At 43.7% G+C, this 19,792-nt stretch overlaps 1 protein-coding gene across 1 annotated transcript in view; it reads left to right on the plus strand.

Moving 5' to 3' along the window:
- POLR1B (RNA polymerase I subunit B) overlaps window positions 1–19,792 on the plus strand; it is a 214,571-nt gene that overhangs the window by 46,558 nt on the left and 148,221 nt on the right. The window contains exon 2 of the mRNA XM_085612104.1: window positions 6,544–6,711. Within this exon, the coding sequence (XP_085468230.1) occupies window positions 6,544–6,711 (168 nt within the window). The remainder of the gene's footprint in view (window positions 1–6,543; window positions 6,712–19,792) is intronic.

Consider the following 19,792-nt stretch of genomic DNA (forward strand, 5'->3'; position numbering starts at 1 on the left):
GGTACTTAGAAGGGGTGAACCAACAGCGAGGCCTCATTAACATGCAAATGGTCTTTTTAAAGACCTGTGAAGTGCTCGGGCGCGGCTTTGTGTCTGCCCGGGAAGCGGTCTCATCCCGGGCTGCCACACACGACGGGGGGGGGGGGGGTGCTGAAGCCCTTTGAGTTCAATGGGTGATGCGCGCCTGATCACAGGTAAATGCGGGAGAGAACGGGGTTGTTGAGCAGGGCCGGGCTGGCTTGCCCGGGCATCGGGCGTTTCCTGTAGCAAAAGTGCTTCACAGTTAACCTCCCCCATGACCCTCCAGCTCGTCCGACATAATTGCCAGGCCTACTTTGGGGTTCCAGTTCGGCCCTGTTGTTGAGTATCCTACCCAGGGCTTTAAGTGGGATAAAAAAAAATGGGTGAGGGTGGGGGGCGGTGTTGCGCGGGGTCTATACGACTTGTATTTTGCTGTCTCTTTTGTCATTGCATCCAGGCATAATGATACAGCAAGTAACATGATACCTACAACAAGTTAGGACTATTGGCTTTGTCAATCGTTGTTAGTTGCATAAGATAAACTAGCAGTAACTGTGGCTTGTATATAATATTGAAAAAGCATCCACTTGAAGCCCTAGTGACACCACGACAATGTTACTGCTCCTGAGTTTCAAAAAGAGACAACAATATAATCATGCAGTGGCTGAACTCGACAGATTAAGAAATATATCCCAAATTATATATAACAGTCGGTAGACGCATGCCTCTACAGTGTTCTCTTATATTTTGAAACCAGAATTGGTCAAGTTCGTATCCTTTCAAAGTTCCCTTTTCAAACAATCATTATCAACGCCAAGTCTGGCCCTGGCACGGTAGTGCGATTTTTGTTTAGTATTAATAAAATTTGACACTTCAGACAGCAGTTTCAGCGGAGAGGACAAAGAAGGAATGGGCATGGAATCCAAATACTAATCATGCATATTAGTCTGGGCCACTGGCATTTTGCGATGCTGCAGCGTTTTCTTCATAATTATGGATTTGCCAAACTTCCCAAATAATGCTCGCATAATAAATCTCGCTTTTGAGAGTGATTAAGCTATTGACATTGTAAATAACAATGCCGTTTCTTTAAATGTTTTAAAAACATAAACAAAAATAATGTCATGAGCAGTGCCAATAGCTCTAACTTTAACAATGCCGAGACCGTTGCATTGTAAATGCTTGTTTTTTTTTAGGTAGAGCCTAGAGGTAGCGCGCATGCGAAGTGTACTGTAATCCCTCTGTGGAGTTTAAATACACCCACCACACGCCCACCGCTTTTCATTGGTTATTTGTCTGCCTTTAAATTTCATAGTTTTCCTTCGTGAATAGAGTACATTTGTCCCGCCTTGTGGCTGTTTTGTTCCCACCGTGCGGACTGCCCCTGCTTCGTGGATCCTCTCAATATGGGCCATGTGTTTTGGTCCGCGCACTACTTTTTCTTTTGCCTCGGCTTGTTTTGTAACTTTCTTGTCTGAACTATGCTGCTATCTGTCCCTGTTTACTTTGCTCCTGCCCTCCTCCCGTTGTCCGTGTTCACTTTGTTTCCGCCCCCCACCATAGCTCGTGTTGCCTTTCTATTACCCCTCCCTTTGTCTGTGTTGTCTTTCTTCCCGCCACACCTCCTGTTGTCTGTTTACTTTGCTCCCGCCCCCTCCCGTTGTCAGTGTTCTCTTTTTTCCCACCCCCTCCCATTGTCCCTGATCACCTTGTTCCTGCCCCCTCCTGCCGCACTTTGTGTTGCATTTCTTCCCGCCCCCCCACCGTACTTTGTGTTGCCTTTTTTCCCACCCCTCCTCCTCCATTCCATTTTTTTGCTTGATTTTTAGAAGTAATTTACTATTACCATTAATATCAGCTACATACACCTCCCTTTGACTATATGCAGAGCCTACAATCTATATCATATTGTATATAAGTAAAATATGATACTCCTACTGTGAAAATGTTAAAATTTGAACCCATTACACTATTATGTAACTGATTTTTATTCACACAGCTTATATTTTTCTGGTGTATAAATGTTTGTCTTCTCACCATACATGGTGTGTAAAGCTGTTTAGCAACCCTGGGCATTTGTTCCCGCTGTAAAAAGAAAAAAAGAAAAAACTTACAAATGCAATAAAAATAAGCTTTTATAAACACGATGGTCTAATTTACAAAACAAATTACCCAGTACTGGGTAACCGTAAGAAGAATGCAAACTTTGTAAAGCGCCTAGACTAGACGCTGGACAGGTGGTGCTTACTGTACACTGACGCAGACATTATTAATCGGTAGTTGTTCATTTAAATTTCTAGAAACGTCCAGACCTTCCAAATGCAACTCCCCAAGACCTTCCTTTTCATAGGATAGTCATGTACACATCACGGCAGCATTACGTTGGTTTTTAACACGTGTACGTAATCAATTACGCAAACATTCCTCTCTTGACCTGTTGATACTGATTAAACAACTCGTTATTGAGATCACTTTATACATTCCCTGAAGACCGACATTTTTAAGCTGCAATAAAAGAAAAATAACACATTGGTTCCCAAAATGTTTAGAGGAGGTTGCTGCCCACTGCCACTACTGGTGCAAGCTAATGCAGGTGCCAGCAATTGTTTTTTGGGCTGACACTACTCCAGACTTTGTCATTCTCTCTTCATCTCGCACCCTCATCCGTCATCATCTCTCTATCCCCCTTCAGCCCACTGTTTCTGCCTCTATTTCCCCCCCTGCCTCTTCCTCTCGTTTCTGTCTCCTCTATTCCATCTGGGTCCCTTCCTCGCTATCCTTCCTTATCGCGCTGCCCTCTTCACTCTGTTAGGTCCTATCCTGTTTCTCCCTGTAGGTCCCACGCTTTGCGCTCCTCCCTGGCCTCTGCTTCCCTCCCCCTATCTTTCTATCTCCCCATTCTCGCAGTCCCTCTTTATTTTCCCAAACTTACCGTACTTTCAAGCTACAATGTCCTTTCTATCGTCTCTCTAACTTCCCTCAGAGACGATTAGCGTTGGCAAAGCGGACAAATGGCCAGGACCCTCACCTGCCAAGGCCCTGGTGAAGTGAGTGGCACGCTTGAAATTCCCTCTTTAATTAAAATGCTAAACAACCCGGTGTTGTTGTTATTTGCCAGAATAGGGATACTTAATAGAAATACAGGGCCGGATTTACGAAGAGTTGGCATCTGGGTAGTTTATTCCAAAGTAACATAATCAAGTGCAAACTCTTGACGGGTGTTTACTTTCCGTGCAAAACGTATTTCGTACTTGAAAAGTGCCCTTTTCTCCGTGCAATTTGCGCTTTATGGTGATTTGTGCCACTTTGAGTCAATGGGGCGTTTTTGGGGTGGATTAGTGCCAGTACCCATAGTTTTTGATACACGGTCAGATCTACTAAAATAGCCAGATTGTGCTTTGTGTAAAAAATAAAAAATAAAACTCCTTTAAGTAGGAGAAATATTGTCATTTAACAAATTTTGACAGACTACTATAAACGGGCACTGGCAATGCCAATCGATCAAGTTTGTATGTAGGCTGGTTAGCATTGCCAGTTACTTTTGTACTTGTAATGTCTATGCCTCTGCCAGGGCAATCTAATGGGTGGCTACAGAGCAGTACATTTTAATGTCCACTATGCAGTGACAAGATGATCACTAGCATTCCAGATTCAATGACCCCACGTCCGAGGAAAGTGAGCAGCTGTACCCACTACGTCGGTCGGTCTGTCCAGTCCATATTCCAGAACCTCTCTGCCTCCCTATTATTGGGTACGCCTCATTAGCAGCAAACTTTCTGGTTTCTCATACATGCCGATTTAACTGAGATTCTCTTCTTCCTATGGTGCCTTCACAGTAGCATCTTATGTTGGCAATACTGGGCCATGTCCAGAGCCACTAAGTTTCTTTGTGTTAATCATTAGCTACTTGTTGCTGCGCATTTCATGCAGTAGTGTCTTTCTAACTTGACACTCACTGTTATTTTTAGATACAAATAGAACATTCAAAGGAAATTAGGGTTCTAATGACCATCACTACAAAAAAAACAAGCGTTTGCAATGCAATCGGTCTCGAATTTGCGGGAGTTTAAGCTATTAGCACTGTAAATGACAATGCCTTTTATTTATGTTTTAAAAACCAAAACATAAATATTGGACATTGTCTTTTACAATGCCAATAGCTCAATCTCGCGTAAATGCTAGACCTATTGTATTGCTAATGCTTGTTTATTATTGAATGATATGGGTATGGGGGGGAGTTATGGAGTGACCCAGAGGCTGCCTTGTTCCCCACAAAGAGACTCCTTAAAATGGCATACTGGGAAAGAGTTGAGCACCAGATATGGAGCCGAGCATATGGGCTGTCTGGCTGTTATCTAGAGGCAAAAACTACACCTGCCCTAGAACTTTATTGGGACCTGGTTGCCAAACCTGGAGACAGGAAACTCTATTCTCAGTTTAGAGTGGGCTCTTTGCCTCTTAGGTCCTTGACAGGAAGGTGGACCAGGGCGCACGAGGTATCATGCCCTGCTTGCGGGGCACAAGTAGAAACAACCGCCCATTTTTTGTTTGTTTGCCCGGCACTTGCTGCCCCAAGGCGAGTTTGGTTGTCCCCTATGTGTAAGACCTTAGGTACCAGGAGTAGTGCTGTGGCATTAAGAATTTTGCGCACAAGCACTTTATCAACTATCTCCATAGCCATAGCTAAATATCTGGGATGGGCGTGGTTTTTACGGAACAAAGCCATTAAGCAAACCCTGGAAGCTCCATAACAATAAACAGGGGCTCGGGTTTCCCTTTTCTGTACCACGATGTTTCTTTTTTTTTTCTTTTTCCCTTTTGCAGTAGACAGAAGCTGTCTTTTTTAACTATTTTTATCTATTTTCCAGTCTCTTGATCTGTTTAATGTATTTAACATTTTTTTTTTAAGTATTTAGTTATGGTCGAGCTTGTGGGCACAAAATGTCTAAGTTTCTTGTTTCATGTTTGTGTCTTTTATGATTCTTTTAAATCGAATAAAGACTGATGATGATGTTTATTATTATGATGTGTGGGATTCCATACGAGACTTGGTTCAATGTGCCATGTGTACCTCCCTGTACATTCTTTCAAAACCGGTAATTCCTTAATAGGCTCGAGCAGAGGTTCACCTCCGAGGCTGCAGTTATGTTTTGTTTTACCCTTGTGACTTGCGGAGCTCAGAGCGAGGAGACTCGCTGGCGATGGTCTGGTGGGGGCAGGGGGCACTTAATGCTGCTGAGAAACACATTTCAAGCCCAAAGGGTATGCCAACCGTCTCTGCATTTTATTATTTTTAGGTGGCGCATTAAAAAGAGGTAAATACAGTAATGTAATTAATACACCCAACCTCCATGTGAAGATCATGGGATTCTTACCCCACGTTGAATAACCGAATCCTTCTTTGTTGGTCTTATCGGGAAAAATGAATAGTTATTTGTGAACAAACATTTTTGAAATTACTGGTAGTTAAACAGCTTTTGTGTGATTGAATTTTGAATTGATATACTAATCCTTACTGTTCAAAGTTGAACAAGCATACATGCCCTGAAGCCATTTGGAAGTGAGGATAAGCTGCAGTCATAAAGTGACCCGTATATTGTTTTGATTAACAACCGCAATGAAATGATATCATCACATTTACAATTCTTCCTCCTGTGCAATGGCGGGTGCTTGCATCATGTTTTTAGCCAGTGCTACCAAGCACACTGTTAGCAAATGCCATTGTCCGCCATCAAACTCCCCATCTCAATGAGAGAGGGGTGGAGCCAGAACAGAGAGCGCTACCTACCAGAGGGAAACAACCATTTCCAAAGCAATAGGTTTCGCATTTACGCAAGACCTATTGCATTAGAAATGGTTGGCATCGCGGACAACGGGAGGGAGGGAGGACGTGCGGGGGAGGAGAAGGCACGGACAACGGGAGGGAGGGCGGGGAGATGGCACAGACAACGGGAGGGCAGGGGGTGGATGGAGAAGGCACGGACAACGGGAGGAAGGGCTGGGGGTGGTGGTGGTAAAGAAGGCACCAAAGCATGTCGTGCCTGCATTAGGAGAACCTAATTAAAGGAAATAGTGCTCAAAGTCTAAATAACGTGTACCAACCGAAGTAAAGGGGCCAGTCGCCATGGGAGGTGACAAATGAAGAGGAGGCGGTACTAAGGGACTAACAAGCCTACTTACGAATCAGAAGCCAGCATTTAGGACAGACAAGGACACAAGCCAATGGCAAATGTGGGCGGGTATTCTATTCGCTTCTCTACCACAACAAGTCTCGCAGCTCATGCGCACTGGCGATAGGCTTGACCTAAAAATCTAACCAGAGTTTCCGTTTTTAGGTGAAACACAGTAGGGACGTCTTGCGGCCATTTAGTGCAGGCTGATAGTGCACTAAGAGTAATTCAGCAGTATAATACAATTTTCTTTCTTTGCAGTTAAGAAATGTTGAGGGGGGTGTATATTTTTTGTCTATAATGCATGACTTGTATTATTGGGCTTTTCTCACTGAGTCTAATTTAATTGCAGGCGATTCCTCCTCTGGAGTTTGTTTTCAAGAATGAGCGTATTACGTTGGCGATCGTTGATGCCATGGTCAGCCCTCCAGTGGTACCTAAAGGGAGTATCTGCCGAGAGCTGAAGGTGTACCCTGCCGAGTGCAGAGGCCGTAGAAGCACCTATCGTGGGAAGCTAACAGTGAGTTGTTTAATTGTGGCCATTACGGAGATGTTTTGTTTGTGTCCGGAATGCTACTGAAGCCATTTTGGTTTTCTCATAAAGAAACTTGTTTGTGGTAACACACCACGTTGGTGGTTTCCGTTCGAGGTGAATGAGAAGAAAGATTGGGATTAACATAAATGATAACGTTTTTTTATATAAGCATCAAATGTTTGTTAGTTGTTAACTCTAATAACATCTTTGTTAAAATACGTTATTGATGGTGTTGTAAAGCTTTTAAATTCCATGTTTTAGGTCTCGCGTTAGCAGAGATCTTTTTTTTATTTTTATTTTACTTGGGGGAAAAAAAGAATAAATATTTATTATAATTATACAAACCCCGTTTTTAGGTCTCGCCTAGCGACGCAGCGCATGCGCTGCTCGCCTTGGCGTGACCTATTGTTGTCGGTTTTGTGGGCGAAGGTGGACAGGTAATGTGCACGCGTACGTCTGTCAAACAGCTTAGCTGAAGACACCGCATATTCACGCGCTTTGCTTTCGTTGCCACACGGTATTTACTTTTGCTTCTCTTCACTCGGTTCTTATTTTTTTTTTCTCCCTCCATCAGGCCCCTTCTGCTTTTGTGATACCCCACCCTACCGCAACAATACATACCCCCACATTTACACCTCTGAAGCCGAAGCAGCCCTTCCTTCCAGAAGCGGTGCAACCCCGGCCATGCCACACTGCCTTTTGAAACCTCTGGCTTGTCCAATCCCTGCAGCGGGCCCACTCTAGCACTATTTCCCATTTTAGAAGCCTTCCTTTCTGGGTGCAGCAGATCTTACGAGTGCTTTAGATGTGCGTCGTCGTATGATAGAGGAAGCGGCGGGCTGAGAGGGTGACCTCAGTGGGCGGCGGACAGCTCTGAGGCCAAGGCCGACTTCACCACGGGTGCCCGGGGTGTGTGAGATCATAGCGGGCCGATGGGATGCTGTAAGTATGGCTGGCGTCTCACAGGCCTGTGTGTCTGTCACTAGGAGCTGCCGACTTTCTTGTGCTCATGGAGGACCGAGCATCACTTGTGTGCTCGGTGGTGCATTGTGTGTGCTACTGTATCAAAAGCTTTGGTTTGTTTTTCAATAGGAGCTTATCTTATAAATGTAGTAAGTTGTTTTTCTGTAATGCTAAAGACTATATTGGTTTCATGGTAGGCTTTACAAACAACATATCATTCTGCCATAAACGAGGAAGTGTGGGAGCAGGAGGAGAGATCAGTAAAATACAACTGTCGTCTCTAAATATGTTTGGTAAAGTCTGGTGTGTGCTGAGGTGATTCTACACATTTTCACGTGGAGAGATGGGGCCGCCAGAAGCAGAGGGTGTGGTTTAAGTCATGTTGTGGTCATATTGTGCAATGATTTGAAGCCGTGGTCGAAGTGCATTAAAAAACAAGCATTTGCAATGCAATAGGTCTCGCAGTTACGCATGTTTGAGCTATTGGCATTCTAAATGGCTATGCCTTTATTTTGGTTTTTAAAACCTAAATAAAAGGCATTGTCATTTACAATGGCAATAGCTTAAACTCGCGTAAATGCGAGACCTATTGCATTGCAAATGCTTGTTTGTTTTGCTAATATCTTTGGTGCCATTCAATCTGCACAAAACTTTGCCCCCCCCCCCCAAAAAAAAAACCCATACACTTCTGTTCTTTAATGGAAAGTTTGCACCGATCCATCAAGTGGAGTCCAAGAAGGAGGGTCGGGTCCCAAATGTGCGATTTCCCATGTTAATACGCATATAAAATATGCATTTTGATGTAGAGAAAACAGCTACATGGAATTACACCAAATTTGGCAAAATATTAGAACTTTACTAAGAAAACATGCTTTTTAGGTCTCTCCTGAGCCAGCGCATGCGCTGCTCTGCAAGACATTAAGTAAGCAGGGTGTTCAAAGCGCTACCACAGGCTTTTGGTGGCCTAGCGGTTGCGTTCATGCATGCGTGCACCCACCAGCTTTCACCGTCCGAGGTGCAAGCTGGACCGCGATCAGTTTCACTTTCGCTCGCGCACACACAACTCCTGTTCGCAGCCGCGCGTCTTGTTTAAACAAACATTACCGGCTTGTTAAATTGAGCGCGCAGCAGCGGCGAGGGCAGGCTGCATTCTCGTCTCAGGATACTTGTTTATGCCCATGGCTAATGTCACAGCCTTAGCCTCTCTTTCCACAATCCTCGTCGTCCTTGTCCTTCTGTTACCTCTACACGTCAGTCACTCACGTGCTCAATGGCTGTTCTTTCAAAAGAATAAACAAGCCTTCGCTTTGTACTTCCTGTTCATTTTAAATGTGCACAAACACGTTTTAAGACAGTTTTCTAAACCGAAAGCATTACTGGGTCAGGCGGTAGAACACGGACAGCGCATAGAACTCTTCTTCGGCGGGTGCACGCTCACTAGAGTTGTAAGCCCCGCCTCCCAACCGAGCCTTTAAGAAGCTACTGCTCGTGACTGCACCTTCAGGCGACCCTCATCTTTGTCAGTGAACAAAATGGTGTCCTACTGTGTGTCATCCAGCCGCCTCCAGGTGAGGGTGACTTGTCCCCCGTAGTATCCCACAGGGGGAGTGAAGGGAGCAGGCAGGGTCTTCCACGGAAGGCAGCCCGTATTGCACCCTCATGCCCATGGGCCTCCGGACCACACTGGGAAATGGTCAGAACCATTGACTGTCTTGAACTTGACTATTGCGAGCCGCCCTTAAGTTAGTACCGTGAGATTTTGGGTGACTGGGTGAGGCGGCAGAGTGCGCGCAGGCTGCAAAGTAGCATTCTACGTACGCTCTGTCTCACCCAATGGTCAAAGTGAAGTGGGCAAGAAAGCAGCGAATTTGGGAAAGAGACTGAGCTAACGTAGTCTTCTGTGAGGTCTATCGGAAAATAACCTTCTGCTCAGATGTACTGTTAAATGAGCCCCTGATAATACGCCATTCAACTACTGCTAATTGTACATCTGTTTGGTTTGGTTTCAGACGGGGTTCCATCTCCCTTATGCTTGTCAGTCTAATGATCGTCTGCTTTGGACATCAGAAGGACAAACAATTGGCATTCACAACCGTTCTACTCGCTCTGTTCGGAGATAGGCGTCTGTGGGTGGGTGCCTGAGACCACACCATATTTAGGAGTCAGGTGGTCGAAAAAACGGCCAGATTCCCAGTTAATAGCAGTCCTGGAAAATATTTAAGTAATGAACAGTCTCCATCCGGAGTTTTTTAAATTATGATAACGATTGAGCCAAATGTTGTTTTCCAATATTCTTTTCCTAAATCTATTTTTGTTTTTGCAGGCATCACTCGAGAGAGATTCCCGAACGCGCCACTTCCTCAGTATCTACTACATTGACCTAGAATAAAAAAAAAAATCATGTTTGTGCCTATTAGAAAACTCGTGGTCAGTCAGAACTCTTTGGATTTAGATGGTCGCGGCTACGCTTCATTTAGTCGTAAGAGGTGCCCAGTGCCCGCCAGCTCAGTGGATGTTTTCTTGTCTTGTATACATTTTTCGTTGGAAGAGATCTAGTTATGTAGATGCCTGACGCCCGCTCTCCTCTCCCTCGTTCTTAGTTAACAAAATCCAAGTTAAACAAGCATTGGCATAGCCAATAGGTCTCGCCTTTGGGACCTTATAAGTGTTTAGCCATGTAACAGTTAATGTTGTTGCACAAAGGATATTGTGCTGCATAACTAAATACTTATAAGGTCCCAAAAGCGAGACCTATTGGCTATGCCAATGCTTGTTTAATTTTGCTGTAAAGCCGTTCAGCCATTTTTGAAAAATATGGGCATCATTACGATGACGGACCGAATTCAGTCCTTCTGCCATCGTATAGTATTTGGGACGGCCTGCCTACATGATGGTTGTCCCACAGAGCAAATTACGATGCGACCGCCACCGTGGCAGTCGCATTTCCCATGTTTTGTATTGCAGCGGGTGCTGCGCTCTGCAGCACCAGCTGCAAGACAAAACAGACACCCTACAAATATCTCTGCACTACGTGGCAGGCACCATGCAGTGCCTACCACATGGTACAGGGGTATGTTGGGGGGGCCCCATAGGGGCCCCCAACACCCAAAGTCAAGGGCCGAGGGGAAGGGGGGCCCGCTACAGGCCCCCAAAGTCCCTTTCCGCCAGCTTAAGGCTAAAGGCCGGTGGAAAAGCACATTGTAATCCCTATGGTGGTGCCTGGCACGCACTCCTGAAATGGTAGGGACTATAAGCTCCCCCACCGCACTGGCGGGATTAAGGAGCGTCTCTGATGTGAGGCGGTCGGAATTTCCGACCGCCATCACCCCACCCGCCATTGTAATATGGCGGGTGGGAAACATGTTTACGATAACGGGAAGACAGCCACGAACAGCATGACCGTGGCGGTCTCCCCGCCATCGTAATCCGGCCTGTAGTGTTTAAAGAGGTGCACAGGTTAGGCTGAGGAGTTTAACCCTCAGAAAAAGCTAGCTGTATCTGGACTTTTGCCGTCAGAAATGCTCAGATGGGTGGGCGGATCCTGATTGGTTGGCCTCAACATGGAAAATATGTTGTGGCAGCCATTACGGGATTTCTGGGGGAAAAAGTATTAAAAGCCTACATAAAGGACGGGGGAGAGCGTGGTAGGAGGCCTGATAAAGGGACCCTTTCTGGTGGCTAGGGCAGGCCACCAGGAGCAAAAGGGTATCAAACGTGTCCCAACAGCACACCGGGGACTGAAAAACGTCAAACAGGCGCAGTTCCACGTGAGAAAGGCTAAAGCTTCTATTGACAAGAGGTTATACACCAGTGAATAGCATGGTACCTGCCTGTGGTAATTGGCTAGAATACAGTTCCTTAAACAAATTCAATGTAGCGTAGATATTTATAGGATGTGGATGTTCATTTCCAGAGCATTGCTGATTATGAGTAATTGCAGATTGCTCAATAATGTATAATGTAGGGGTGTCTAACTTAGATGTGGTTTATCTTACATTGGCGTTGTAAGTGTAGCTCTAAGATTGTATGCAAATGTGCCCATCTCAGGGATGTGTGCAGTGTATTTTATCGAACCACAAACTTCATAGGGCCTGGTAGAATGTCTTTTCAGTGGCAATTGTATATTTGTCAACCTCTTGACTTAAAGGTGCGGGTCATGTGTAATCTTTAACAGGGTAATCTTGTTAAGGTGAACAGAGTATGTACTCTTTTTTTTTTTTTTTTTTTGCTACCAATCCACAAAGCCCATAGGACACTGTCACAATGACTCAGTGATGACATCTCAGATGACATAATTGATAACATCACTGATGACAACAGTGACTTAACATGTGAGGTCATATGCAGCGCATGGCGGGGATGCAAATTTATAGTTGGCTACGTAAACTATAATTGGTCAATTCAGTTTTTTTGTTTGTCTAAAAGCTAGTATTTATCTTATTTCAACATCTAACTATGGCGTAACTTTAACCTTTGTGTTTTTTCAGTGAACTTCTGGGTTTTTGTTTTTTATCCTGTTCAAATTTGAGCATACACCCAACCCCCTTGGGCAACCTACAGCCTACGCCTTTGTTGCACGCTCTTTGGACGTGACCAGTGGGGGGTTGGCCACAGAATCTGTAACCAATCACGCCTGCCAGCCATCCCAGTCTGTGCATTCCCTTCAGGATTACTGCGGTGCCTGCAGCCCAAGTTTGTTGTTTTTATTTAAGCCTCTGGCCACACCCCTCTACCATACCCCTTCAGACGCCCCCACAAGTGCCTGGGGCGGGGGGTTCGATGTGTCCCTACCTTATCCCCTTGTGCCCTTTAAACCGTTTTCAGGACACTGCTTCAGAGTTTAAGCCATCCAGTCCGATCACTTGGTAACTTGATAGGGCTAAAAAATGTAATGCGCCCACTTGCTATGGCGAGCCAGATTTAATCAGGACGAGCTATTTTTAGGGCCTACTCTCCCTTTCTGGCCAGCTGATAACAGGTGTTCTGCCTGATCACAAAGTGAATGAATAATACATGTTACATTTGTTCGTCTTTCAGAGACGGAGGTCAAGTCAGTTTGTGTCTCTACATATTACTTTTCTTTCTGTGACTGAAATTAGAGGATTTTGTAATGTGAACTGTGTGACAATCGTGTTGAAACCCATTCACGGGTCAAGTACATTAACGTTGAGTAGACTTTTCAAGTTACTAGACCTTCAGCCCTGCATGGTATACACACTGATGCCACGGTATTGAAATGGCCGACAGGAGAAAAAGCTCCATTGCCAATTGGTATCATGGCTGCCACAGCTCTTCTACGAGTGCACAAATGCAGATGTGACCTGGAAAATGCAGTTACGCAGGATTCAGTCTTGTCTTTTTTGGCTGCATCCTGTGCATTGGAGGCCACGTCTATTCCGGAAGACTATGGACCTCGTGATTTTGGCGTTCAGGCATGGCAGAAATAAAATCCACATTCATAGGCGAGTATTTTGCCTGCTATTGTTATAATTACCCATATGACTTACTATGCAGATGCCTGTTTTGTCAATACTGGTTTTGTGCCTGCCACCACGCTGTTTAGCTTATTCTGTGGTCTGGATTCCTGATTGTGTCCTGCTTCTTTGGGAGTCTTGATGTTGGGTCATTTAGTCGTCCGTGTCACCTCTCCACAGTAAAACCTTGTATAACCTGCAAATAAGAGGAGTAAAGGCACTTTCCAGCAGAGACAGTTGCTACTAATTTGGTAAGGTGCATTGTGTAAATGTGATATGGAAAATGACGTACCACATGGGCCTTCTGTTCTTGAACATCTCCTCTTTTGGAGTTTGGAAAGTCCTGAAAAACAAAGACACTTCATGGGATTTTGGTAAGGGCTTTTTCTCACAAGAGTTTTCTTTTTCTAAAAATGTCTCATTTTGGATTTCTTGGAGACCCTTTCATAAGCGAGTCCAGCACTGCCCTATTTCTGGAAGCATTATGGGATGCTTAGTATAAGGTCCTCTTATGTGGTTAATAAAAGGATTCCTATAAAGACTCAACACTTGTGCTACTACACTTCCACAAATTCTCTAGATATTATCTAATATATATGTTAATATGTATGATGTGTCTACAACCAAGCCTTAAGTGGGAAAGAGGAACGTCTTTGTTAAGCTGGATTTTAGGGGAAGTGAATGGGGTTATTCCTTAGACGTGGTGTCAGAAGTACCCATTATTTATTTTACTTTTTGTCCTTTTATTTTATTAGATATACACATGCCATTGCTACCAGAGAAAGGACCAATATGAGAGACTGATGCTCGTAAGAACCAGACTAGACCAGGAGGTTTTCTCTTTTTAATCCTCTTCCCCTTTCCCACGAGTACGGAAGCAGATCGAATCTACTGTCAGAATTTGGACCAAGTCAGTGGTTAGGTGGTGTTGAGTACTAGTTTCTGGGATTGCATGTCACTCCCTTGATATTGCACAACCTGAGGAAGAGCAGAAAGAGCAGATCAGTCCTACATGGATACAATCAGAAGGTCCTATTTTTCAGTACTGCAGAACCAATCGTCCAGATATACCTAACTTTTTAACCTGTTCATGTCCACCCCATGCACGTTTTTAAACACACATCCCTCCAATAGGTTGAATGAGGTTGGTAATTAAGAAGATTTATTGGAGAAAAGGAACCTGGCATCCGACACCCTCGACGGTCAAGCAGCAACTGCCTCCGATCGAGTGTCATCCACCTTACATTCTAAGAATACAGAACTACCATAGTTCCAATGCGAGGTAAGAGAGAATGTTAAAGACCTCACAGGTAAGTAAAACACATTTTAACAAACTTTACATCATAACACATCCTCCTTCTTTAAATAACACCAAAACAACAGTGAAACAAAAAGTAAGCATCTGAAAAGACCAAAGAAAAACAAAGTAAATGGAAAGCAAAGTACCCAGATTATATTAGGTACATACAGTAACATCAAAGACTTAAATATCACACCGTAACATAATCCTTCAAATAAGGAGGAGGTTTCCGGACTCTGGGGCCAAGACAATCAGAAGATCCAGCACTTCCAGCATCATCCTGAATACTATTGTATTCACCAGCAAGCCCCTGAGAGAGACTACGTTCCACAACAACCTGACTCATCTTCTCTGTTTCAGAATCAAGATGACGGTCTGGCATGAACATCGCACCCGAACGCTCATCATTCTCACCCGATTGCTTGACTACAGATCCCCTCCTTTGGTAAAGTGCAACTCTACGCAAATTCCATTTCTGCCCCCCTTCAACAACAACAAAATGCTTGGAAACACTGATGATCCGAAAGGGACCTGAGAACATGCTAAGACCACCTTTTATTCGTCCACACTTCAACTTTACCCAATCACCGACCCTATATTTAGAAACCGAAAAATCTTCAGGAGACCCTCCATCAGTCGACACCCAATCCTTAAGCCATGCTGGAACTTATCTAGACACTGGTAATCGCCCTCTCATACCCTCAAAGGGAGACATATGAGTGACACTATGTTCTGTTGAACGATAAGCCCAAAGCATTTCCTCAATTAAACGTCTGGGAGGCTGACCATTTGCTAACGCCAACTGCAAAGTGCCCTTCACAAGTCTATTGGCTCTCTCCACCATACCATTCCCCATTGGATTATAGAGAGATGTACAAGTGTGCTTAGTACCACATTTTTCCAAGAAACAGCGAATTTCACCTGAAGTTAACTGTGTGCCATTATCTGTCAATAAAACATGTGGAACACCTTCATCCCCCCAAAAAAATTCCAACACATCAATGGTAGACTTAGTGGTGATGTCCTTAACAAATTTGACCACTAACCACCTGGAATGAACATCAACAATGACAACCGCAAAACGCATACCCAAGGAACATTCTGACAGTGGACCAATGGAATCTAAACAGATAGTATGCCAAGCCTTACCTGGATCGGTGATATGTCCTATGCTCTTCTGATTTCCCACTTTAAGTCTCTTTTCACTTTCCTTGCAAAGGACACACTTTTCAACCCATTCACAAATCTGATTATCCATGCCTGGCCACCAAAATTCTTGTTTAATTCTTTTAACAGTCAGCCCTTGTCCTAAATGACCTTCGTGAGCAAGCTTAAAAATATGTAAATGTAGCCCACATGGAGGAACAAACCTGTCGCCTCTCATGATGACATCAGGACCACACACAGACAACTCATCCAAAAGTTTCCAATAAGGCCTAATTGCAATAGGTACCATGTTTTCACGCGGTGCCCCCTTCTTGATTAACGATATGAGTTCTTTCAATGACGAATCCAATTGCATTTCATGTACCCACTGTGCTTTCGAGAACGCACCCAAACTACAATCAGAGACTTCACGTATTGTTGCCACAGCTTCTTCAGACTCCAATTTCTTTACAATATCCTTATCAACCATTTCCCAATTCAATGACATCCTGGATAAGCAATCAGCTTGTGAATTCCTCCAACCCTGAATAAACTCAAGATCAAATGAATATTCCTGCAATCTAGCAGCAAATCTAGCCAAACGAGCAGACCCCTTACCGGCACCTCCTGCTGACAATATTTTCAAAAGTGGTTTATGGTCCGTTTTCAACGTGAACCTGAAACCCCAAAGATACACTCTGAAATGCTCAACACCCCATGCTGCAGCTAACGCCTCTCTCTCAATTACAGAGTAATTCCTCTCTGCTTGTGTCAGAGTCCTAGAAGCAAATGCAATTGTCTTAACCACTCCCCGTTGCAACTGCGAAAACGCAACACCAATCCCAGTGAGACTAGCGTCCACTGAGATAATAGATTTACACTCAGGAACAAAGGGAGCCAAAATACCAGCATTAAAAATTTTGTCCTTTATATCCACAAAAGCTTCCTCCTGTTCCTTGCTCCGCACAAACTTTGCCCCTTTATGCAGGAGACATCTCAAAGGCTCCGAAACATCAGCAAATCCCTTAACAAATTTAGAATAGTACTCAACTAGTCTTGGAAAGGATCTAAGTTGGTCCTTGTCTTTGGGATGAGGTGCATCTTTTATAGCTTCTAACAAGTTGCGTTTAGGAGTCAAGCCTCCACTGGATATAGTATATCCTAAATATTCAACACTTGTCTCTATTGACTGTCAATCCAATGTTTTCGAGTTTCCAGAGAACTTGTCTTAATGTGGCATTATGCTCTTCCACGGTTTTTCCAGAGACCAAGATATCATCTTGGAAATAAACCACTCCCACCATACCTTGAAATAACTTGCTCATCATTCTTTGGAATACACTCGCAGCCGACGCCAAGCCGAATGGCATTCGCGTGAACTGAAAAGTACCCTCAGTGGTCATGAAAGTCGTGAGCGGTTTAGACTCTGGGTGAAGTTTAATCTGGTGATAAGCACTCCTCAAATCAATTTTTGAAAAGAACTTACTACCTCCCACAGACTGTAACAACTTATTTATGTTGGGCAAGGGGAACGTATCCATAACTATATCCCGGTTAAGCGATCTCAAGTCTATGCAATACCTCAAGCGACCATCAGATTTAAGAGTCAAAACCACTGGTGAAACCCACTGTGAAGCTTCTACTGGTTCTATAACCCCTGCACTTAGTAACTCTTGAAGGAGATCTTTTAATCCTTTCCTAACCGACAATGGTACCTTTCTTAACTTGTGCTGAACTGGACAAGCATTGGGTTTAAGAATTATTCTATGCAAATACCCCTTCACACACCCCAATCTGTCCTCAAAAACTTTGTACGTACCTTGCAAAATATGATCAATTTGGACATCCTCTTCAACAACCATTATCTGGTTAGGTGACCTTGGATTTATTATTATGTGAAGATCATACTGATGCATCCAACCAATAATTGGTGGACCATCCTTAGCAATATAAACCTTCCCATCAACAGATCGGGACCCAAATCTTATTGACCCGTGCATAAATCCAAGAATATCAATCGGTTCACCTTGGTAACTAACCGGATTTATGTCTTTACTCAAAAGAGGAACTCCCTCCCTAAGTTCGTTAAAAATAGACTCTGGTATTATAGTGAAAATGGACCCAGAATCAACCATGAGAGTAACATTCTTGCCACACACATTAAATTCAGCAATAGGCCTCGTAAACCTCCGTACATCTTGAATATCATCCCCCCACTAAACTAGTGTAGTTTTCTCCAAGAACTAACACTCGATTAACTGTGCGTTTAAAAATAACATCAGGTTGAACAACATTGACCTTAGATCCGGATTTGTCAAAACCCTCAGACGACCTACACATGTGTGCATAGTGGCCTTTGCGACCACATTTTCTACAGACCCGGTCTAATGCAAAACATTTTTTATAGTCAGCCAAATGGTATTGGCTACCACATCTCAAACATTCTTTACCCTTTACTTTGGTAACATTCCCAAAACTATTTACATTCTTACTACTCTTTTTTGCGACTGCATTTACATCTGATTCATCTTCTTTACCCACTTCGACGTTTCCTACTTCGTTGGAAGGTTTATCTCTCTTACTTAGTTTCTTTAAGCACTTTTGTGACTCCTCAATTACTTTTGCTAAATCAATAGCCTCTTCGAGAGAAGGATTCTTGGCGGCCCAAAGTCTCTCTTGTATCTTCTTGTCTCTACATTGCACAATAAGTTGATCACGGATTAATTCTTCAGACATTAACCCAAAACGACACTTTACTGATAATTCTCGTAGCCTAGCTACAAAGTCCTCTATGCTTTCATCCTCAGACTGCGGTTGAGTGTAAAATTTGTATCTTGCCATAACTAAGTTTACTTCTTTTGCAAACCTAGTTTCCAAACGCTTGATGGCTTCTTTGTACTCATCATCCATTGGTTGCCCGTTTGGACCCAACACAACAGGAAGATATTTAAATACACGTTGGCCCTCACTTCCAAGAGCGCTTAATAATAGAGCCTTCTTCCTTGCAGGAGAAAAATTCACACCATCAAGAGCAACAATATAGTTCTCTAACATTGCAAACCAATCCTCCCACATGATAGAGGGAGTACCTGGTGAAGGCAAAAACGGAGGTGGCATAATGACATTAGAATGTGGATCACACATTTTTTTTATTAATGTATCACCAGGAAATGAACCCACAAAAATAATTAATTAGCCTTGTAAAATAGTAGTTACCAACCAAACTACCACTTAAACATTCAACACATTGTCAACCCCCTTTTTTTTTTTTTTTTTTAAAGAACACCAGAATTGTAATGAGAATAACTTTCGCTTAAAAAGAATTAACAGGTCTTGAAGCTTTGATCATTAAGATTTTAAGGTGTGCGGATCACCGAAGAAAACCGCCACTGTACTGTAGAGTTCTCACTAGTGAGGAGAATACACGTTCTTCCAGACAGCTGATTTACGATGTGCAGTTCGTCGAATAACAATTTACGGTATAATGTTATCCATTTGCTTGTAACTCACCAACTATAGGATTCAAATTACACAGTACTTACACACTCCTTCGTATCGCAGCAAGATAACAATCCGATTGCTGATTTCCCGATAGCAAGATGGACGCGTTGATGACGTGCTACGTTACGTAGAGCGTGCGTCTTTATTATATACGTAGTACGCTGTGCGTTCCAGCCACAGAGTATGCGTTCCACAAGGTTGATGACACATACACGGCTGTGACCGTTGTAAGCACGCGCAACTTACTTTGGCAAATGAGAAACTCTGGCTGAAATCTCTGGTACGAACAGGAGAAAACGCGCCTTCCGAAATTCCAGCGATGAATCAAAGGCTATGAATCGACAGCAGACCGCTCAGCAGAAACCAGGCAAAAAAACGACCTTCAATGGATCACCAGGAAGCCTTTCCATGCGTCGAGGGTAGACATCAATCGTCGGCAAAATTGTTGAGAAGCGTCGTTATGGAACAGGACACTGAGGTTGGTAATTAAGAAGATTTATTGGAGAAAAGGAACCTGGCATCCGACACCCTCGACGGTCAAGCAGCAACTGCCTCCGATCGAGTGTCATCCACCTTACATTCTAAGAATACAGAACTACCATAGTTCCAATGCGAGGTAAGAGAGAATGTTAAAGACCTCACAGGTAAGTAAAACACATTTTAACAAACTTTACATCATAAC

The sequence above is a fragment of the Triturus cristatus genome, chromosome 6 (assembly GCF_964204655.1).
Source record: "Triturus cristatus chromosome 6, aTriCri1.1, whole genome shotgun sequence".
Classification (NCBI taxonomy): domain Eukaryota; kingdom Metazoa; phylum Chordata; class Amphibia; order Caudata; family Salamandridae; genus Triturus; species Triturus cristatus.